The sequence below is a fragment of the Cibotium barometz genome, chromosome 22 (assembly GCF_041138505.1).
Source record: "Cibotium barometz isolate CiBa-2024 chromosome 22, ASM4113850v1, whole genome shotgun sequence".
In the NCBI taxonomy this organism is placed as follows: Eukaryota; Viridiplantae; Streptophyta; class Polypodiopsida; order Cyatheales; family Cibotiaceae; genus Cibotium; species Cibotium barometz.
In genome coordinates, this window is record NC_141067.1 from 11,429,508 (window position 1) to 11,453,570 (window position 24,063).

A 24,063-nucleotide genomic window follows, 5' to 3' on the forward strand; every position below is an offset into this window, starting at 1 on the left:
TGATGAACTAAACCAAGTATAGGTGGGGTAGGTGTGTAAAGCCTTTCACGGTCTTTAGGCACACAACCATTACAGGTGGGGTAGATGTGTAAAGCCTCTCATGGTCTTTAGGCACACAACCACTTGCTTCTCATCACCAATGGAGGAGCAATTTTGTGCGTCCACCTCCTTGCCCCCATCATATGGGTGGGGAATACTAGCCTTGAATATCAAACCCCAGCTTGTCATTCCAAGGGATCTTGATTACTTATCACACATGGTTGTGGGATCTCAATTAACTTGTGAGGGGCATGTATTAGATGTGAAGGCCCTGCAAGGGGATCTCACATCTTATGAGGGGCATGTATCATATGTGAAGGCCCTTGCTATTTAAGTTGAAGATACATGTACCTAGGTAGAGTGAGAGTCTGTGAGATTGTCTAATCTGACTTTCACACACATGCACACATGCACACATGTTTGACTTGACCAATATAACCTTTGGACTTTCAAAACATTATCAAATTTTTTTATATGCACCACTATGTACACCTTATGGAAAATTTATTTCCTTTCCCCTTGTGCAATAACCTTAGTAAAATTTTCTCACAATTTACATCATGAAATAAATCCACTCCCCCACTCGTGTTGAAATATCGAGTTTGTGTGTGTTTGCCAAGGGCTCACACTATGGTGTATTGTTAAGTTAATAGTTATAGTTCAGTTAAGTTAGCAACATTGGAATCTTGAGTTGTTAATGTGGGCTAAAATCCTTTTAAATAAAGCTATCCGATTTGAAAACTCACGTTAATTTTTTGATGATCGACACCTTTACAGGTTGGGTACATGTGTAAAGCTTCTCATCATGTTTAGGCACACAACCACTTGCATCCAGGTGGGGTACATGTGTGAAAAGCTTCTCATCATGTTTAGGTGCACAACCACCTGCCATTTAGATGGATTGTTACAAATTGATGCACAATTCTGCATGGCCAACTCCTCGCCCCCATCACATGGCTAGGGAATGCTGTGTAAGTAGCCCTTAAATATCAAGCCCTTACATGCCAATCCATGGGATCTTGACCACTTGTCACACATGGTTGCAAAATCTAATATTGCCCTTATTGTGGCTTCATGAATGAAGCCCCCAAAAAGTCTTATCCAGCCCATCTCCAAGCATCTACACTTGCTTGTTTGTTCTTGGCTTCACAAACCATGGATGGACATACTTTATGTATTTTATTTTCATAAATGTTTTCAAAGTGGCCCAAGTGGCTACTGTGTATCCATTTTTGTAAAAGTTGTAAAGGGTTCAAAAATCTTTGGGTCCGAGTTTCGTTCTTGGCCACATGATGTCCGAGGGATTCTTGTCAGTCACACTTTTTGTTGGCCACATGACGTTTGTTGGTCACACGTTTTGTTGAGCATGGTCGTGACTGGAATGCTACCTCATATTTGCGTTACTCGACCGCCGTAGACGATTGTGAATGCATATTTACCCGGACACTGAAGAAGAGTTAAGCTAATTGGATCCCCAAGTGTCCGAGCACGCGGCGGCGGGGGGCGTTGGTGAAAGCCCCCTGGGCCCTTATACAGCTTAGAAGTTAGTATTCATTCAAGATAAAAAAGAGCTTATGAGTTAGTATTCATTCAAGAGAAAGGTGACATCATAGAGGTACCTCACACACACATGCACAAATGTTTGACTTGGCCTTGGGGAAAGACCAAGTGCGACCTGTGTGAAAAGCAAACTGCGTTCTGCTGTGTCGTTTGGTTTAAGACCTTTTCGATAAAAAACCCCAGCTAATTGGTTGGGATTAGAGGGGCGATTAAGCAGTTGGCCGGTAAGACAACAGATCTTGTTGCTTTTTCATGATTTTCATCGACATTTCCAATTTATTACTCTTTTTCTTTTCATATCAACATCAGAATTGTAGTTGTTTGCACCATAATTTCCCTTCAATTTCGTGAGATTTTGGCTCAGTTATTTATGCATATAAGTAAGCTGGCTTGCCATCCATTGTATGCCTTAGTTTATTTGTAGAGGTAAGACAATTTGCCTTTCTGTATTTAGAAGAATAAAAAAAATATTCACCTAGGTTATATTTAGAGATGTCTTTTGCTAATTAATCACTGCCATAATACATGTATGTATGTGCATGTGTACATACATACATACATGTATTTGTTCATTTATGTATGTGTAGAAGTATATAGATATGTATATGCCTATAAACATGCATATACATATACTTATGCATGCACATGTCCACATATACTTATGCATGCATACCATGGCGTTCGTGACGTAAAAGCTTTAACATGAGTATCTGTTTCTTCCTTGTTTAAGAGTGAAACAAACTTTCCATTGTTATACATGTACAATGTTAGAAGGATAATTTCATGAATGGAAAGAGAAAGAAACTGTGAAAGGTAAGCCTTCAAAGGTGAGTTTTAGCATGGTATTTCAGTTCTTAAGTCGTCCATTACATGAATGGGTTCCAATGGTCTTGTGTGAATGTAGTTTTGCTTTATTAATATCAACAAAAATGATGTGAACCCACGGAGACAAATGGAACCCCTCCCGAGCTGTAAAGGAATAGATCATGCATCTATGAGCAATCTGTGAGATGGTAGATTTGATGTGTCCCAGACCCTCAGAAGGGCTTCACTTACATGGGCTAATCCTGGTAGACTGGTTCAAGATCCTGATGTTGTTGTTTCATTTTAGTGCACTCAGATGAATCACAGGAGCCAAGTTACTGGCTGATTGTGCCAACCTTAGGTTGAGGGCACTGCCACATTGATGAACTGAGCCAAAGGGCCGCTGAATACTGCTGGGGCCGGACTTGAAATACGATCGGAGGGAGGTTGATAGATTGGCCCTCCTCTATCAATGTGGCTGCCTTGAAGCAAGTAATTGCATGGTTTTTAGATAGAGAAAGAAAGCCTAAGTTGCTCTTAAAAGAAAGACCACCATTGAACACTTAAGATTCATGCTTCACGTGCTTGCTTCTATTCATGCTCCGGAGGAATAGAGCTAAAATCGCTAAGGTATTGAGTTCCTGGCTGTATCAAGTGACTTGGTAATCAGCTGGAGTTCTGTGGCAGTTTTTTTTGTTAGATGAGCTGAGACACACAAGCATGAGCAGGATCAAGTTAATGCATGCACAAGGGCACAACATGAAGAAGAGTTGGTTGAATGGGCACCACAAAGGTAGTGCATAGTTTTGACACTCAGGATCTCTTCATGACTGCTAGGTAAGCTGTTTTCTCTTCTTCTTTTTTGGGTCAGCAGCTTCTCCAATAGAGGCTTCATCTTACTGCTAGAGGCTTGTGGCCATATCTCACATGGCAATTGTATCCCCCTGTGGTTGTGCTCTCCATAAACAATCACAAGGTTGAGTCACGGAGCGCAAATGTCACTGGTGAGGGCTGAGGATGTTATTGAACTTGCCCAAGTACTCCTTTGTAGGTGTGCAAATTCATTACGTGTAAAGACCTTGGAGTTGCAGGGGTGGGTGCCCATGATCTACCTGTGGGCTCTCTGTGCTCTCCTTTGGGTGTCTGGATGTGAATCCACAAATCCTGGGTCTATGAGAGAGACACACCGCAAATTGGGCCAAGGAGCTCATTTCGCATACCCATGATTGGACAGACTCGTGGCATGGAGCTAGACAAACTTGGGGGTTGGGGAAACCCGGGGGGGGGGGGGGGGGGGGGTGTGTCACATAAGGTGTGCAGGACCCTTGGTGCAAGTTGTAGACACCTAAGGAACCTGCAGCAGCCAAGACTGTGGTAAGAGGAAGGTTAGGTTGCAAACATCAGATAGCTGCACGTTCCAGAAGATGGAAGAGAGATACATAATGCTTCTCTTTTTTGAAACACAGAGATTGGTAGATTGGTTAACTTTTCTTTTTGTCTAGCATTGTTAGGCTTTGAATCTGATCATATCCAGTCTCATCTGTTTATGGCAGGCGCTTTGACACAGATTTCACCCTGATTGTACCACGTGAACAACGACCAGCATCTGTCTTTTTTGCCACTTGCACGTTGTGTATTATGGATAAGGTGAATGGGTTATTGCCAATTTCCATGGCAAATGGCTCGTCAAAGGAGGAGGCTCTTCGAAAATCTGTGATGAGCAGGAGAGGGATAGGTGCTGCATTGGCATACATGGGATGTGCAGGTATTTTCTGCTGAAGATCTTTACATATTCCTCTATGTCATTATTTTTGAAAGCAAGGCCGCCGTGTATAGATTATATAGGTTCATTTGTATGTACAGGCTACATACCGGTGGCTACAGAGTGCTGTGATTGCTTTGAAGCTTTTGTAATTGTATTGTTATATGACTAGCATTAATGTCGACTTTTGATCGTAGTATTGCTGGTCATGTTCAATAAAGCGGCATTGTCAACATATGGATTTCCATGTGCCAATATTATCACCTTGCTCCAGGTATTGCGGGTTGCTCGTTGTTCTTGTCAACACCTTGGGATCATTGATCTTGTAAATCGTGTGTGTGTGTGTGTGTGCGCGTGCGCGCGTGAGAGAGAGAGAGAGAGAGAGAGAGAGAGAGAGAGAGAGAGAGAGAGAGAGAGAGAAGAAGAAGAAGAAGAAGAAGAAGAAGTATAATGTCTTGCAAAAGACCCAATGAGTCTATGAGACAAAAGGTGTACAATGTGTCCATGGGAACTCATCATGGAAAAAAAAGACAACATAACAAAAAGAACTAACACTAATCCCTAGGTAAATGTAGATATGTATGGATCATCCTCATCATGGAGGATCACCATTCTCATCATCGCAGACACAAAGTGGGTGTAGAGGATATGGGGGTGTGAGTGTAGAGAGGAAGCTATCCATAGATGTGTGGTAGGGGTCCATAAAGGATGTCCAGCATCAGCGAGGGGGTGAGGAGGGCCCCTAGATCTGGAGGGCCGAGGAGAAGTTGGGACGAGGTGGCAGCTACAGATGTTCAGTGGTGGGCGAGGATCTCATCAATTTGAGGCTGGTGGGCCTACGGTGCTTGAGCTAGGAGGGTGAGGACGTATGGCTCTCCGAAGTGTGGTGGCACTCCAGTCGAGGGGCGAGATGGTGGGTCTTTCGTCAGTATTGTGGTGGCCTCATCTGTCTGAGTGTCCTCCTCCTGAGAGAGAGAGGTTATTAACGTCTACGAAAGATCTGAAGGGTCTATGAGACCAAAAAGCTGTTACATGTGATCCATGAGTAAACTGGATGCCAAGACAACATGAAAAAAGTGCAGTTTATCTCTTTTTTTTTGGTGAAATAGATCCTTTTATTAGTTTTTTAGAAAAACCAGCCAGTAGGTTGAAATACATGCAGATACATTAGACACTGCAAAGGAGAAAAAGACACAGGTGAGGATAGTTCCCTCCCTAGTTGGCCACTCTCAGAGGGAACTACCTCATACAAGGGGGAAGGGGGGGGGTGTGGAGAACCAAACCGGTAGCTTGTAGTGCCAAGTGGGGTCACTTACACTGTCCAAGAGGAAGGGGCCCTGCTGCGAGATGCGAAGGAAGGCCTCTTGACGTCTCCGCATGTGGTCCGAATCTCCTTGAAGCTTCCCCCACGAACGGCAGAGGTTATGAATGATATCTGTCCATATGGCATAAATGGATTCCACTAGGGGGTGAGAGAGCCCTCAATGGCCTGACTGTCTATATGGCATAGATGGACTCCGCTAGGGGGTGAGAGAGCCCTCAATGGCCTTATTGGTGCTTGCCAGATGTGTCATGCTGCAATGATGAATCATGATATTGATCTACCACTTCTGACAAGTGCTGAGGGACCGGGCCAATTGTCAGAAAATTTCTCATTGTTTGTGTTTTCTACTGTAAATGTGTGGCATATGGAGCTTGACATGACAGTACATGTATGGCATATGGAGCCTGACATGGTGTGTTCTCCCAGGGCTAGCTATCCTGGTGCTCACCTGTATTTATGTTTTGGGAAGATTCCAGAAGGATTTTGGATCCTTGGACACTTGATTGATACAACTAAGCAGATGGGTGTTTCTTCCAATTTAGTTGCACTCATGTGTGTGTGTGACCTTAATTTTATATTTGGATGACTTGTTTTGTTTGCCTGCACAATGCCTCAGATAACTGCCTGTGTTTGTCCATCGGGCTGGGGACGCCTGGGCACCTTGGACGTGCGTATGCACACTTGTTTCGGACTAACAGGTGATCTACATGTGTTTTACAGGTGGTAAGTACTCTTGAAAACTCAATTTACAGCTTTATGTTTTCACATGCTAATAATTATCGATGCGGGTCCACACTCACTTATAAGTGACCAAGCAAGTTTATAAGCTGTACACATTGGGCAGGACTATTTTAATACACGTGGTGGCCAAGGATTTGAGCACTGGACATGTTATGGGCTGTTTGCTTGTAGGCGCCCCCTTCAGGACCTAAAAAGCACACGACTGATATTTCTGGTATGGGAAGCTCATTTACTTGAGGGGAGAACTCGAGTTTTGGCTGGTCGCAGGCTTTCCAGGTGTATGGTGGAGCTGGCCGACGTGTTCTGGAGCACATAACTACTGGTTGACTGATTTGGGCCTCCCTAAGTGCTGGTGGACTGTGTCCAGGTGTGGGAATCTGCTAGTCGACTCATCCTATTTGAGTAGAGGGCTGGCCGATTGCCCCTGGCATGCAAAATTTTGCTGGCCGACTTCTTCTGGGACATCTGAGAGCTGGTCAACTGCTAGTACAGCTCTCTTGAGGTTGGTCGACTGCTGGTACAGCCCTCTTGAGGCTGGTCGACTGCTAGTACAGCTCTCTTGAGGTTGGTCGACTGCTGGTACAGCCCTCTTGAGGCTGGTCGATTTTCTCTGTGGGCTTGGCAAGGTTGGATACAAGACTGTCATAGTTGTTTCTTGTATCAGTACGAACCCATTCGTACCGTACGGTATGATATCGTACGGGATGAGTTTTTTTTTTCTCCCCCACCTTGAGAAAAAAATTCCAAATGCTAAAAAAATATACAAATCTTGCTTAACGAAGATCCCAAATGCCCGCAATACTTCGCAACTTTCGTGTCCACTGAGTATTCCATATGGGGTTGCTGAGAGACCTAAAAAATCTGGCAAGGTAGACTGGTAGTGTACACATGATTGGTAGGATGAGAGAATCTTGCTACATTACTTGGAGATCCCTGGTATAGGTAGACTAGATAGTTAGATCCTCAAGTTATGTACGAGGGAGAAGATTTGGACATGGCCATTTTGATCTAGAGAGAAGTCCCTAAACCTATCACCCTAGATGCACTGCTCGTATTTGTGCAAGGACGGTCCCTTAGTCATAAATGTTACACTGGGAGACCTTTGGTATTGCATTCCCCATGCAGGTTCTTTTTTGGAGACAATTGGGAGATCCAATTGGGAGAGACTTATCTCCATGTTTTGGTTCCTCAAGCACTGTAGTTCAAGCTTGAAGCTCCATAGTTTGTAAGTGTTAAAAATAAAAACCGTATTTTGTCGTACAGTATCTGAAAATTTCAAAACATACCAAAAATTCTCGTACGGTATCGTATTTTCGTACCGTGACAACTATGAGGACTGTCTCGGGCTGATGTGGGAATGTTGTGGGCTGTCCATGGCTGTCCTACATGTGCTTTAAGCCGGGAAAGCTCTCCAGTTCTGTTGAGGAACATTGAATTCAGCTTATGCTCTGTTTCTATTTTCATCTTGTACTGGAAGATTCAGGTGCATGCCAGTGGAGAATCCCTGGGCACCCACAAGGTTGTATTTGAAGCAGACTCCTTTTTGGTAATCTAACCATAAAGGGGGGGGGGGGGGGGGTGTCAGCCCATCTTCTGGCCCCTAGTGTGGTGTACTATGCAGAACTGTTTTATTCACTCTTTCCTTTGGCATGTTTATGTGTTTGATCAGGATTCACAATAGTTAAGATTTCCGTATTACAATTGCCCTTCCGATACATTGGTATCAGAGCTCGGTTTTCTACATAGCTTATGGCTTACATGATGCTGGATATGGCATAAAGGAGTCATTATCCATGAAAGAAGGTTGGGATTCTAAGGTAGCCCTCGTCTTACTATTGCACTCCGAAAGGAGTGACTTTTGGTTTAAGCGGCACTGAGCGTGTGGAAAGACTTCGTGGCCCTCTTGTTTGTGTAGGGGCACTGTTGCACCCTTGTAGTCTATTCAGTATCATTTTTGGAAAGCTGGTAGGGAGCGGTTCCGGGGCACGGAAAATTCTTTTTCTATCTGAAGAATCTGGTTAATACATCATGGCCAGCCATTCAAATCAATCTGTGGAGGATTCTATCACTCGTGTACGCCACATGCGAGAAGAGGATAGAGACAGAGACCGTGTTGGGGCTTTAGCAGGTAACAATTTACAGTTAGCTGCAAGGGTTGAAGATTAGTAGATCTTGATGCTTTGATGAACGAGCTTGAAGAGCTCCGTGCTTTACAAAGGGACCCGGATGTACAAAGGGTTATTGAGTCCAAGTCCCAGGCTAAGGCAAATGTGGTCATTTTTGATGCAATTGTTCAACAAATGGGGGTTGAGAAACCTCGAGATTTGGTTGCTGCAAAAGGTATGGACAGCCATAGAAAGATCTCAAACTAAGCATAAAAAGGCAGTTGACAAGCACAAGAGAGAGGTAATTTTCAAGGAAAATGATTGGGTGTTACGTAAGTTCGATCCAGATTTTGCAGAAGATAAATGAAGTGGCTTATCGATTGGTATTACCCGATCATTGGAAAATACATAACGCGTTTCATGTCAGCTTGTTGAGGCCTTATGTGGGACCACCTCCTGTGGAACTAGTTTTGGAAGATCCACCAGAGGTAGGTATCTTGTGAAATTTAAAAACTATTCGGCTATGGACGCAAAATGGATGGACGAGGATTATTTTTAGGATTATCCGGAGCTTCTGAACGCCTGTCTGGAAGCTTTTCAGTTGCGGTCAACTGCGTAGAAGCTGGGGGGGAAATGTCACAAAATTCCTCATTGCTTCTGTTTTCTACTGTAAATGTGTGGCATATGGAGCTTGACATGACAACACATGTATGGCATATGGAGCCTGACATGATGTGTTCTCCCAAGACTAGCTATCCTAGTGTTCACGTGTGTTTATGTTTTGGGAAGATTCTGGAAGGATTTTGGATCCCTGAACACTTTACTTGATCGATACAACTGATGAGATGGGTGTTTCTTCCAATTTAGTTGCACTCATGTGTGTGCATGACCTTAATTTTATATTTTGATGACTTGTTTTGTTTGCCTACACAATGCCTAAGATTCCTACCTGTGTTTGTTCATCGGGCCGGGGACGCCTGGCCACCCTGTGGACGTGCGTGTGCACACTCGTTTGGACCGACAGGTGGTCTACATGTGTTTTACAGGTGGTAAGCACTCTTGAAAACTCAATTTACAGCTTTATGTTTTAACATGCTAATAATTATTGATGTAGATCCACACTCATAAGTGATTGGGCAAGTTTATAAGCTATACACACTGGGTAGGACTATTTTAATACATGTGGTGGCCAAGGATTCGGGCACTGGACATGTTATGGTCTGTTTGCTTGTAGGCGCCCCCTTTTGGACCTAAAAAGCACACGACTAATATTTTTGGCAGAGGAAGCTCTATTATTGGAGGGGAGAAGTCGAGTTTTGGCTGGTCGCATGCGTTCCAGGTGTATGGTGGAGCTGGCTGGCCTGTTTTGGAGCACATAACTGCTGGTTGACTGATCTGGGCCTCCCTAAGTGCTGGTCGACTGTTTCCAGGCGTGGGAATCTGCTAGTCGACTCATCCTATTTGAGCAGAGGGCTGGTCGACTTGAAGAGAGTGCTCTATCTTCTGGGACATCTGAGAGCTGGCCGACTGCTGGTACAACTGTCTTGAGGCTGGTCGACTGCTGGTACAGCCCTCTTGAAGCTGGTCTGCTAATGCGCGCTGCCTGGTCAATCGGGTAGGGGCGCCTCGGTTAGAGATCTCTCGTGGTTGCAGGTGGGGGCCTCTATCCCTGCTCAGATGAAAGCAGCTCATGATGGCGGGCTCTGAGGTATCTAGGGTCTGCATCTGTGCCTCTCTACATAGTTGATCTATGGTGACGTAGCTCCATCAGATAGAGCCCAAGGTTGGTCTGGGAAGTCAATGACCCGCGGCAGGGAGTCAAATCCCTCCGTGTAGAGGCAATGAAACCTCCCTCGTATCTCATAGTACACTGGGTATTTGAAAAGATAGTGCTCCCCCGTCTCGACCTCTAGCAAAAAGAATTTACAGATCTTGTTCTCTCTAGTAGTGCCCACTGCTTGCCTGGTCTCCACCCTCAGGTGATGTGACGTGATGAGAGAGAGAGAGAGAGTGTTCTACATGGACTTGCAGTTAGCTGATTATACTGACATGTAGGATACTGCCGAGCCTTTAGCTATTCAAGGCTTTTTGTTGGTGGTAAATTCAAGTAGTGGGGGATCTTGTGGCCATGCCAAAAGCCAGATATAAAGCTTTTGAAGAGAAAATACATGTTTATATATATATATATATATATATATATATATATATATATATATATATATATATTGAAGATTCTGTGAGGATTGAAAAGTGAAAAAATGGACGATTGAAAGCAAGAATTGAAAAAAACAAATTTCAATTCTATTGTTCACTTTCAATAAATGGAACATTTGATGCATGTTAGAGAAGTGCTTGAGGTGTTGAGGAACAACAAGTTTTATGCGAAGGAGAGCAAATGTGTTTAAATCTATGGTCATACTTTTGTTTTTGCAGATGGTTTGCTCAATTGCCTTGCTATATACATTGACCTCTTGGAATGTGATCAACGTTGGAACGGATTCAAGGACAGAGCTTTCTTTGAGGGGACATGTACCATTCAGAACAGTTGTGAAAATGTCTCCTCTCTCGTTGGCATACTTATTTTACATGGTACGATTGGTTGAAATTGGGCCTTTTTTCCAAAACAAATAAATAAATAAAAGATGTTGGGGTTTGAGCTCGTGACTTTTTGGTAGTGAATGAGGTGAGATTATCACTTGGGGCAAGAGCCCACCCACAGTGGGCCTGTTTTATATTGTTCTTAATGCTAAAAAATAATTGCTTTATGTTCTGTTATGCTTCAGATTGTTGGCATGGCATCAATCAGAGGAGTCAATGTGCCAATGTACACAACACTTAGGAGGACAACAGTGTTTTTCACAATGTTTTTAGAATATTGGCTCGTAAAGCAGAAGTATTCCAAATATATCGTCACCAGGTATCTTTTTGTTGAGAGTTCCAAACTACCATTGGAGCTGGAATCTTCACAATTATTAAAACATTGCTGCAATGTTATGCATGTTTATTGTGAGTTCTACATCCTTCTAAAGGGAACAAAGGAAAGACAAAAGTGGCGGTGATGGGGGTGGTTGGGGGTCCTTCACAATGTTGATTGCCACCTGTGACCAATCTCATGCGTAGGTGCATGCGTGCATGTGTGTGTGTGGTGTACGGTGGGTGGTCACGTGTGTCTTTTATATCAAGAGAGGGGTGTGTGTGCATGTGCATGATTGGGATTGTGTGTGTGTGTGTGTGTGTGCGCGCGCGCTCAAAATCACAATGCTATTATTAACTATTGGGCTCGTCTGGACAGATGGTACATGTTGAATGCAAATCAATATGATACTTTCACATGCAAAATGTCCATAGACTACTCGATGTGTCTTTTAGATCATTACCCATTGTGGATTATGTTGTATTTTGACATGTCAACAATGGATGTACCACTCCCACGAAAGAGGCTAATGCTGATCAACAATAGCTATCTAAAACATCAACTTTTTTGTTGATTGGGTGGCTCATGCAATGCAGCCCTTGAAGATACATATGTTTGTTGACATTGACATGGCTTGGCGTAAATTTGCCACTCGCATGCAGGCTGTTATTTTTTATTATGATAAATGGTTCTTGGGAGAAGAAAGAGGTACAGTGAAGGATGCAAAACTCGTGGCTCAACAACTCACTGAATGTAGTCATCAAAGAAGTGTTGGTCATTCAGAGCCAGAGGTATTGATGTAAGCAAGCATTTGTCTTAAGAGAAACGATGAAAGAAAGCTACAAAAGTGGTAGATCAAGTCGAAACAAAAACCTCTAAAAGACACAGGTTGCTTGTCTAAAGGATTTTGCAATGCATTCATAGAGTAAAGAATCAGGATGATTGTTGGATTAATAGTAGGTAGCAATTACAAAGGGAAGTTTATGGCTACTTCAGTGACCTTTTTGGAGTCCCCAATGAAATCCCAGCCTAGGATGGCCTCACGGTAGAATTTTCTCTGGCTTTCTGAAATATGCTGAAATATGAGCTACTTTTTATGATTAATTATTGTTGGCATTCGAGGGGACTCCCTTCTTCCTAGAAAGAGGGATTGGTTCGTTTATTTCCCAAAAAGCATCTTTGTGAAAAGCTGTTGGATTGGAGACCAATAACTCTTATGCCTATGGTTTACAAACTGGTTGCTAAAATTCGTTAACCGTTTGAAGAACATCTTATATGAGGGTCTACACCCTACACAATATGGTTGTGTGTCCAGAAAGCAAATAATGGATAACATTGCCAATGCTTACATTGGCATTGAATATGTGAAATATACTCAGCAAGATGTACTCATAATGTAGATAGATATAAAAAAAGCATTTGATACAGTATAATGGCAGTTTATTTCCAGTGCCATGGAAAATATGGGCTTTGGGCCTAAGATGAGAAATATTATTTACTGGCTCTATGAAGGAGGCACTGCCCGATGTATATCACACAAGGGTCTTTCAGATATTTGGTCTCTAGGCAAATCAGTGCGACAAGGTTGCCCCCTCAATGCATTGCTCTATGTAATAGCCACTCATTCCATGCTCTTATTAATGGATAAACTGCTTGCAGAGAACAAGCTACATGGCATACAGATTTCGGATGTAAATCACTTTGCCAGCCAAGCTTATTCAGATGACTCATTTTTCTTTCCAAGGAATACTCAAGATGATGTTAAAATAATTATGGATGCTCTGGATCTGTATGGTCCTAGAACAGGCTTGAAAATTAATTTTGCTAAGTCCCAGCTTCTACCACTGAAGCATTGTGATTGGCACTCTATTCTTTGGCCGGGCCAGATAATCTCACGAGAACAGATGGTCAGACATCTTGGGTATCCTCTGGGTTGGAATGTCTCTCTAAAGAGAGAACGAGAGTGGGTGTTGGACAAGCTGAATTTAAACTTGAATATTGGAAATTATGTACCTAGTCGTTGCATGTTAGATTGAGAATAGTGCAATCCATTTTAATGGCTTATATTTAGTTTCACTTGCCTCTTGTTCCCTAGTCTTGGGCCGAGGGGCTCACTGGGATCTGGAGCCTGAAGAGGAATCTCGGTGAGGTAACGGCCTTCAAACAAGAGGGGCTGGAGGTGGGTTCCTTGAAGTAACTGGGAGAGGGGGGCACGTGGGGTTGGGGTGTGGGGGGGCACCATTGTCAGGTGGATATTGAGATAGCTACTGAGATAAATGCTCGAATCGGTTCTCTGATGAAACCGTATCCTCCTGTGCTCTGCTAGCCTGGCACGCTCGGCGGTGCCGCTTAGCTCTAGAAGTCGAGTAGCGGCTCCGTCGTGGGCCAATGGTATCAGTATCGGCCGTGGCCAGATCCTGGTGCTTTGTTGTCTGGAGGCCAGCTTCCCTCCCATCTCCCTAAAGAGGATCTGAGTTTTTTTTTTTTTTGGGGGGGGGGGGGGGGGGGGGGGGGGGGGGGGTCTTGGAGTGACGGCAAGGACAAGCTTTAGTGAGATGTCCCAGCTGCCAACATATGAAGCATTGGCCTAGGAGGCCAAAGTACTCCACCCTCTACAGAATAGGGGCTCCTTGGAGGCAAGGAAGAGATATGGCATGTGGCACTGTCTCCAGAGAGGCTATGCAAATATGAAGTGATGGAATCTCGGTGGCCCGAGCAAGAACCGAAGCGGCAGTGGAAGGGGGTTCCATCACTCTCCCGATAGCACCACCTATCACCAGGAGGAGAGGAAGGTATTCCTTCCTAAGAGACCTGGGAAGCAGACTTCACTATACAATTACACATTTTTAACTTTACCTTATTTATTTAAATATTAAAAAAATCTTAACCATTAATTTATCTCCATTTATGAGTAAATGGATAATCACATAATATTTAGAATGGTTTATTTTTTATTATTTTCATAAAACATAAACTGTCAAAATTTAGAGAATCTAAATGCATTAATATTTAAGAGTAAGAAACATAAAATAATATATTAGCTCTAGCTTTAGCAACCTTGATGATCTTGTAAACAGCATTTATTGGTTATATACTTATCATCCATAATTTCTTTAATTGATAAAGCTCAAATTTTATCTTGAGATCACACCATACTTTTAATTTATAATTATGGTGTTTAAGTTTTATTAGGTAAGCTAGAGCCTTGAATACTTAGAATAAATTTCATGAATTTGAATCATAGATTGGTCCAAGGTTGATGTGATCTGGTATACCAATGAATGGCCTTTTCCGACTTGCTAACCAAACGCTTTCCAACATTTTTGTCAAGGCATTTGAAAGGCTAGGCTGGCAAGTTGGAATGCAAACGTCTCACATGTAATATCCAAGCTCTCACGGAAGAGGTGTTGTGAGTACCACGGTTAAGTGCATCTGTGCCATTGTCATTGTCATTTTGTTGCCCATCGTGGTGTAACCTTGTGCATGTATTAGCCGAATCCTGCTTATGGCCATGTCATGCTGTCACATCATAGGGTGCCATGTCACAGGGAACCCCAGCTATGAGAATGATCAAGTTTGATGACTGCTCACAAGTGAGAGTGCAACATAATGGCAATGGCACAGCTGCGCTTAACAGGGACGTTCACGGTTTCTTTGTTAACAACCAGGAAAGAGGCCAAGCTTACTGTAATGTGGCCTTCCGCAACTTGCTAAAACAAATGCTTTCCAATGTTATTGTCAACGTTGGAAAGGGTATCTGGAATGCAAACATCTCGATGGCATAGGACATGGTAGTTGGAATGCTAACATCTTAACAGGGTCGGCAATGGTTCTTCCTGGCCAAAACATGAGAACAAGGTTGGGACCTTGCCATGGCCAATTTTGACAACTATTGGTTTGAAGGCTTCATGGATAGGGAGGTTTTTGGATTAGTGTTCTCTTGTGTACACATGGTGGTAAAGTACTGCTTTCAAAATGTCGTGTTTGCTCAAGTTGAGCCATGGTTTTAATAATGACAAGTTTCTAGTGTAAATCACAAAATATATTTTCAAGAATAGAATTCTTTTATTTTTAAAAAGAAAATTTCATGAGCCCTCTTCTCTTTAGCTTCATCTTTCTCTGAGTTTGTGAAGTAGTTGTTTATTTTGGTTGTGCAGCTTGGCTGATCACAGTTCATGAACAGTGTAGGAATTATAGTTTTGGGCGCCTTTGTAGCCGGTATTCGGGACCTCTCCTTCAATTTAGAAGGGTATTCGATCGTCATTCTATCAAACGTGACCACTGCTATATACCTCTGTACTATTTCTCATTTTGGTGAGAATTTTTGTGCTACAATTGAGTATTTGTTCAAGAACACTCTTAATTTGATTCATCCAAAAGAAAAGAGTGTTTATGCATTTGACTTTTTGACAGGCAAGACGAGCGGGCTCAACAGTTTTGGCCTTATGTGGTGTAATGGTATGGTTTCAATTAAATTTGGAAATACAATGCAAGAGGATCTTATTGCCACAATGAAAAAATGAAAATGCTTTTTTTTTTAATGCCTATGTATGAGGGGAATTACATAGTCCGTGGGAAAAGATTTAGAAGTGGCTAATGTAGCCATATTTGGTAGTGATGTGTGTGAACACGCTAGCACTTTTTCTCTCTTTACGAGGTTTTTTCCCGTGCTAGTATACACCTATCTTGGGGTATACTTATCATCTTTTTACAGCACACATTCATTATCTATCATCTCATTGTGTGCTCCTTTGTGTTTCTCCACTATGTGTGCGCGCATTCTTGCAACTCTGTTTCCAACATTAGTATCAAAGCATACGTTCCTTGTCCCTGCTACTGCTGCCTACCCTTCAACCCGAGTCGCCTGTCTTCTTGAATTGAATCAAGGATCTTTTAGGGGAGAAGAAAGAGGACCTTGAAGTGTGAGTACTTTGTACTAAAGTTTTGCGGTTAGATTTTCGTTCCAGGTATGTTTGGGGGTTGTTCGCGCGATTTTCGGTTCTCTGTAGGCATCTTCAAGGACTAGACTTGCGTTGTTTCTCATTGGATTCTAGAGCAGTATTATTAATTCTACTATAGACGGGTGTGCAAATGCACTTGAAAGCATCATCAGTTGCTCACCGCACTGGATCTTATCTACGAGCTACACTTTAGTGACATCGATCTCTACATCTTACGAATAAAATTTATTTTCATTTTACTCTGCATTTCTTTCATACACCTTGCAAGTCTCCATTGTTAGTGGCCTTATTAGCAGCCACCTTAGTTGCATCAAAGGATTGCTTAGCACTTACAGATTGTGTGATTACCTGCTTGAGTATTATCAGAAATTGTAGACAGTGATGCATTTCAGATGTTATCCCCACTAAGGATAAGCTTGACGGAACTAACTACCCGTTATGGTCCTATATGATGCTACGTGTATTGGTAGCCAAAGGGCTATGAAATGTTGTGGTTGAAACTGAGAAACGTCCTCGTTCTTCTAATGAATAGGATGGAGAAGGCACAATTTGCACATGGACTTAGTTTCACATGGTACATTATCATAGGATAGCATACCTCCTATGCATGAACAAGCAAAGTGGGATGGAAGAGATGGGCAGGAACATGTGTTGCTTGCTTTGTCAATCAAGAGGAGTATCATTCCTCACATTCAACCATGCAAGACTACCAATTAGAGTTAGAGCATATGAATGAGGGAGACTACATAGACAGTTTTCTTACGAAAATCAAGGATTTTAAGGAGCAGTTGGCCAAGTATATCCTAGCAGTTCATTGGTGCCTACTGCTGAATGCATTGCTAGACTCGTATTAAAGTCTTGCTTCTACCATTAAACTCATGATGAAAGGCAATCCAAATGTCTTGAAGTTTGAGGAGTTGATTTTTGTGCTCTTCCAAGAAGAGCAATCTAGGCAAAACAGATCTGTCATGTGTACAAGAGATCAAGCTTTTGTTACCAGTCAACAAAGAGACAGAGGTAAATTTTTTTATGAGGGTAGTTACAAGCCGAAATTAGAGTCATCGAACAAACTTGTAGACAAGGAAGATGACAAGCCAAAGAAAAAGAGCAAATGCAACTATTGCAGGAAAGCTGGTCACTACATTAATGAGTGCAGGAAGCGGTTGGAGAAGGAGAAAAAGAAAGACTCAGATATGGCTGTAGTTGATGCATCTGCATCTAATGTTGAAAGCAACGAATTTGCAAACTCTGCACATGATGATTGGGCTTTCATTGTGCAATGTAGTTTTGACCCTTCGCATAGGGATGTATGCATGGTTGTTACAGATGTACATTTCTGGTATTTTGACAGCGGTGCTGATAAGCACATTACTTCTCATCATAGTTTATTTTTATCACTTGAATCTGCTCCACAAGGTAACATTGTTACATGTGCAAACAACTTCTCATATCATGTGAAAGGAGTTAGTAAAATTGTTCCAACTACTGCAAATGGTGGAACAACCACGCTCTCAAATGTATAATATGTACCAGGGATAAAGAAGAACTTGTTATTTGTCTCTGCCATTACTAAGGCTGGCTTAGTGGTTCAGTTTGTGGATGACATATGTATTGTTCATGATCGCAGTGATGGCAATACAATTGTTGCTTTTGATTACAGGCCAGATGTATATACAAGACAAAAGCATGTTGTATGTACAGTTTCTGCCACAAAGGCAATGGATGATGCTAAGTTGTGGCATGCACGCTTTGGTCTCTTGAACTTTGGTAGTTTGCTACGTTTATATAAGCATGACATGGTGTCTGAGTTGCCACTTCTTGAAGCTTCTATCAAAAATGTTTGTGAGGCTATATTCTTGCAAAAATGTTTGTGAGGCTATATTCTTGCAAAAATGCAGCAGGCATCATTTCCCAAAGATGGTTCAATTAGAGATGTCTAAATATTATAGCTTATACACAATGATGTATGTGGTCCTATGAGGACACCATCTATTGGGAGCTACCTCTATTTTGTCATTCATTGATGATTATTCCAGACATACCTAGGTATATCCATTGAAACAGAAATCATAGGTTTTTATATGCTTTAAGCACTTTGTTGATATGGTTGAAAATGTTTTTGCATATAACATTAGTACCTTGTGTACTGATCAAGGGGAGGAGTATATGTCTAAGTGGTTTCATGCACACGTGGTTGATCATGGGATAAAACACCAATGTACTGTACCCTATACACCTCAGCAAAACGGTATAGCTAAATGCAAAAACAGGTCTCTCATGAAGATGGCACGTTGTATGGTCAAAAGTCAGGAGTTACCTCATGGTTTCTGACTAGTAGCAATCATGTGTGCAACATATGTTTTGAACAGGTGTCCTACAAAGGCTTTGCATACAATTATGTCTGGAATGGTAGAAAGCCCCTGTGACTCACTCATGCATTTTTGGTTATCTTGCTTATGAACTTGTGCAAGAGCAAATTCGCAATAAGCTTAACGATAAGGTTGTTAAATGTATTTTTGTGGGGTATAGCTGGAAAGTAAAGGTTACTGTCTCTATCATCTTGTTATCAAGCGGATTCTTGTGAGTAGAGATGCAATTCAGTCCTTGCTTTCGTGTAAAAAACAGCAAAATGTATGTTGGCAGGACATATTCGACACTCTCTTTACATTGTTCAATGTAGAATACATTGATGTAGAGCATTTGGGTACTCAAAGAAATGCTGAAAATCAGCCCACATAGGTTAAAAATCAACATGTTTTTCAGTCCATAGATCAGTCTATTGATGAGGCAAATGTGGATGATGCAGTTGATAAGAAAAGAAGGAAAATTGAGTCAAAAGTATGCCAAAATGGCTAGTGCAAACGCTATATGACAGCAAATCAGCCACTCCTTTGCCTAGCAAAATACATGTCACGTGCACACCCATCGGGTGTACAAGTGGCATGGCATCATCAAGCATCCATAAACATTAAGCAGGACATTTAAGCATTAATCAAGTATTATTTAGGCATATATCAGCATAAGCATGTATATGGGGCTGTTTTAGCACCAACATCAGTACATGAGGCATCATAAGCATTAGGGGCATTTATTAGCATCAGGTTGGGTCCTGTTGGAACCAGCCGACAGCCTGGTCAACAGCCGATAGCAATTAAAGAGCATTTATTGAATATTTGCCAGTCATGGAGCATCAGACAGGCTGGCCGACAGCAGTAAACTGCCCGACCAGCAGCAGCATACCATATATATAGAAGCGCAGTATATTCAGTCCATGATCTCCTCTCTCCTCAGCGTTTCTCATCCATGGAGCAAGGGAGAAGCAAATCAGCAGTTTAGCCAGCATATTCAGCACATAGTTCATCATTCCTACCTCCTACATAGATGGAAGCCGACATCGAAGGGTGGACCTCAACATTGGAGCAAGGAACATTCCTCATCATCAGCATTCAGCCTATCCCTCTTCTCCCGAGAAGGATCTTCATCTAGGACAGCATCATAGATCTATTTAGATCTCATTGTAACCCATTCATCTAATATAGCTGCATTGCATTGACACTATTTGTCTATCTCTTAAGCATCATTAAGTGAAGTTTAGTTAGCCTAAGATTGTGATTACTATACGATCAATCTCTCACATGTCACAACATGCAGGTTCTCATCACGCATCTCATGTTAACGCAGGTCATGCTCTTATTGTCAGTTTATGTAATGAAGAGGAACCTGTCTCCTTTGATGAAGCAAAGGAATCGGAACAATGGATGAGTGTTATGTAATCTGAATATGATGCTTTACTCAGAAATGGTACTTGAGAGTAGTCTGATTTGCCTCATGGTAAGAAGGTCATTGGCACGAAATGGGTTTACAAGCGATACAAAGCAAGGCTTATTGCAAAGGGTTATGCATAGGAAAAAGGCATTGACTATGGTGAGACCTTTGCACCCACATGTTGTATGACTACCATGCGGAGTATCATTACATTAGTAGTACATAAAGGCTAGAATGTACGTCAATTGGACATCAAAACTACTTTTTTGAATGGAGATTTGCATGAGGATGTCCATGTATCTCAACCTCATGGTTTTGTTCAAAAAAGTCAAAAATCAAAAGTATGCAAATAGAAAAAAGTTGTATGGTCTTAAGCAGGCTCCCATGAGGAGATACATGCATAGTAGGTTACACAATGTTTTTGTGACAATCCTACTGACTGTACCCTCTACATTAAGAGGACTAACGATGAATTTTTTGTCATCGTGCTATACATTGATGACATGCTGCTCACAGGCCCTGATGATGATCATATTTCAGCTTTTATAGTTGATTTACAGAGGTCTTTTGAAATGTCAGATCTTGGTCCCTTGCACTATTATTTGGGCATTGAGTTTCGACAGCGTAATGATGGCATTGTTATGCTACAAACACAATACATAGAGGCATTGTTGAAGTGGTTCAATTAGCCTATTGCTATACCTTTGGAACTTGGTTTGCGACTTAGTCTTGAAGATGCAGGTGATCCTTTTGATGCTGGCTTATATCAAGAAGCTGTTGAATGCCTTATCTTCTTATGTAACACCAAGCTTAACGTTGAGTATGGGATCTCAGTATTGAGTAGATTTATGCATAGTCCGGGCGGCAGGCACAAAGCATTGGCAGTCTGTTAAATGGGTGTTTTGTTACCTAAAGGGCACTAAGCTTGGATTGTTTTATCCCAAGGGAGGTAAATCAGCCAATTTGGGTATTGGCGAGTCCTTAGCCACTATCATCTTTACTGAGAGTCATAGCACTATGGCAGTTGCAAAGAATCCAATTTTTCATACTCACACAGTACATTGAAGTGCATTATCATTATGTCAGGGAGAGATGCTCCGCAGGGAAATCAGCTTGGCTTATGCGTCAACACAAGAGGACATGGCAGATTTATTCACAAAGGCTCTCTCACGAGAGAAGTTTAAAGCTTTTCGCAAAGCTTTGAACTTACTTTCCTTTGGGGTTTATTCTGGGCTCCCTCTCATAGTTCAAAGAGCTTGGCACGTTTTTGTACTTTTAGTGCCCGCTCACCCCTTGCTCACATCATCACTCCCAAGGAGCATTTGTAGCCATATTTGGTAGTCCATGCTAGTATACACCCATCGTGGGGTATATTTATCATCTTTGTACAGCACACATTCATTATCTATCTATCATCTCATTGTGTGCTACTTTGTGCTTCTCCACTGTGTATGTGTGTGTGCATTCCTGCAACCCTGTTTCCAACAGCTAAAGCATGCATCATCATCTTATTAAGGAAGGATAATCTTATGATGCACAGGGAGAAGTATATGGTTTGGAAGGAAATATTTTCTTTACAAATATACGTACGTACGTACGTACATACATACATGCATTTGTGCATGCACACATAAATGCTTGCCCATAGAAATCCTTGTGTGTTTGTATGTTATATACATGCATGCATAAATACATACATACATTCATGCAGCATGTATGTATGTATACCATATACATACATGTATGCCCACATGCCGTATACATACATACGGCATGCATGCATACATACATAGGGTAGCCTATGTTTACATAGGCCATAACTTCAATGGTGGAAAAGAAAATTTAGCATTACTTGATTTAAGAAGCAAATCATTGCCCGTTCATGGTTTTAAGTGTTTTCCAGAGCTGATGGTGGAACTGTGCCAGGTATGATATGTGGACCTGTATTAGCAATATGGGCAGTTTTGAGTGGTGAGCTCCACAAAGCAATAAATTTTTCTCAACTATATCAACCAGGATTTCAGGCAAGTTATCCATAACACTACAAGGCAAAAAATTAGAGAGAATATCCTCAGCATTGATAATGCAGTCTTTGTGCTTTCAGTTATCAATTTTGAGCCCCAGATAATCCTTGATGCAATCATGGCAGATTCACCATCATTTATTTTTGGGTTATATCTATGCTTTGTTGTGCAGCTGGTGGTGCTGGCCTCCTGCATTCTAGCATTCTTTCTGAACTATACAATTTTCCTCAATACGACTCTTAATTCGCCACTCACGCAGACTATCTGCGGCAACCTCAAGGTAAAATTGTTGTCTAGAGGCAGTTTGATTATAGGATGAAACCTTTTTTTGTTTTTGCATGGTATACATGATGATTTTTCCTTTTTGCATGGCATATACATTTGCATAGATCAATGTCCATGGCTATATGGTAACTGATATTGATGGAAAAATTCATTCAGCTTAATTTTTCTAGAGGTCATTTTTGGCTTAAAAGGAGCAACTCGTCTCTTAATTTCAGGACTTGGTGACTGTGGTATTAGGGTGGATGTGGTTTGGTGGTTTAACTTTTAATTGGGTAATTATACCCTTCCATACCAACCATGCACTCCCCACCCCATCCCCCCCAAAAAACACACACACACAGTCTTTAATTCATTTACAGGGGCAGTTGAGCATAAAGAAGTGAAGATTCAGGTCATTGTTGGTAAGTGTTTTCTTGCCAAAAAATCTGACTTCTGTGTGAATTTCGCTTGTCGTGTTTTCGAAGTTAAATGTTTCAGGGCAGCTGCTTGGATTCTTCGGATCAGGCATGTATGCATACTACAAACTTAAAGGAAAGTAAATATGAAGGTACAAAAAGTTGCAAGAATGTTCTCTTAGCATTTGTTCATGCATATGCTTCTTCTAATGTAAAGTTCTCATATGCTTACATGGCTTCCTTGTATGTGTTTGGTTATGGCAGCTAGTGAAATTTTACTGAAAGCAAGAAAAGATGACCATTCAGACTCTGCCTATGGTGCTGCCTCATGGTGCAGTGGTGAGAGCTGATGAAACAATTTTTTTGAAATAATTTTTACAAAGAAAAATATAACGTGCACAGAAAGAATAGTGCAAGGCGGTGTTTTTGTGTGGCCTTTCCATGCCTCTCTAGCAGTCATGAGGTGACTAAAAAGAGGATGGGTTAAGCACTCACTTAGCACTTGTGAGTTATCTTAAAGTAATGGGTTTCAAAAAAGCAGATGACAGTCAAACAATCAAAATGAGCAAAAAGCACATTATTACACACAAAATGAAATGGGCTCAAGGCACATTATAGCACTTAAAGAGTTAGTTGCAAGATGGAGGCTTACAGCAAGCCATTTTTATACAGTGTCTGACAAAAACCTGTAGTCCAAATGGCAACCTTTGAAAGTGGCAGTTTTGTATGAAAATTGGTGCTACTTGCTAAGATTTTAACTTTTTTGTGTAAATATTAATATTTTAAATACAGGCAAGGTATTAATCACAGAAGTGTAAATTAGTCTTAAATCACATAAGTTGCTCTTATTCATTTGTTGTTTTTTTTTGGGGGCGAAATAGAAACTTTTATCGAGCATGAAATGACATAAAATTGGGGTCTTTATAATGAAAGCACAATATGAATATTCTTTCTCCAAAAGCTATAATATTACGCCCTTCTATGGCCAACTTTCTTAATTTCCAAAAATTAAACCCACTACTCTAGCTTTTTACAACTTGTGACAAGATTCCACCTTACTCAAATTATGAGCTTATGAGTGCAAGGCCATTCAGGTCAATTTCTTCGTGCACATGCAAATGTGTGTCCACATTTGCGCGTGCTTGTGCATGCACACATACATGGTGAACAATAAATAAATGAATGTGTGTGTGTGTGTGTGTGTGTGTGTGTGTGTGTGTGTGAGTGAGAGAGAGAGAGAGAGAGAGAGAGAGAGAGAGAGGTGGTGGCAAAGAGGTCTCTTTCGCCTATTCAACTTTTTTCTTCGATGAAATTTTTTACACGACTAAAAAATATTTTCTTGCTCAATTGATTATTCTTCTTGGCTTGCATCTGGCAATAGGTT

At 41.6% G+C, this 24,063-nt stretch overlaps 1 protein-coding gene across 1 annotated transcript; it reads left to right on the top strand.

Moving 5' to 3' along the window:
• The first annotated feature begins 1,346 nt into the window (after positions 1–1,346).
• On the top strand, positions 1,347–23,476 carry LOC147626273 (UDP-N-acetylglucosamine transporter UGNT1-like). Its single transcript, XM_086816411.1, has 12 exons — positions 1,347–1,823; positions 3,957–4,168; positions 4,363–4,439; positions 10,769–10,924; positions 11,119–11,252; positions 15,433–15,563; positions 15,663–15,707; positions 21,902–21,999; positions 22,172–22,279; positions 22,500–22,556; positions 22,749–22,831; positions 22,944–23,476. The coding sequence occupies exons 2-11, from the start codon at positions 4,042–4,044 to the stop codon at positions 22,821–22,823; spliced, it is 1,008 nt and encodes a 335-aa protein (XP_086672537.1). The 5' UTR covers positions 1,347–1,823; positions 3,957–4,041; the 3' UTR covers positions 22,824–22,831; positions 22,944–23,476.
• The last annotated feature ends 587 nt before the right edge of the window (positions 23,477–24,063 follow it).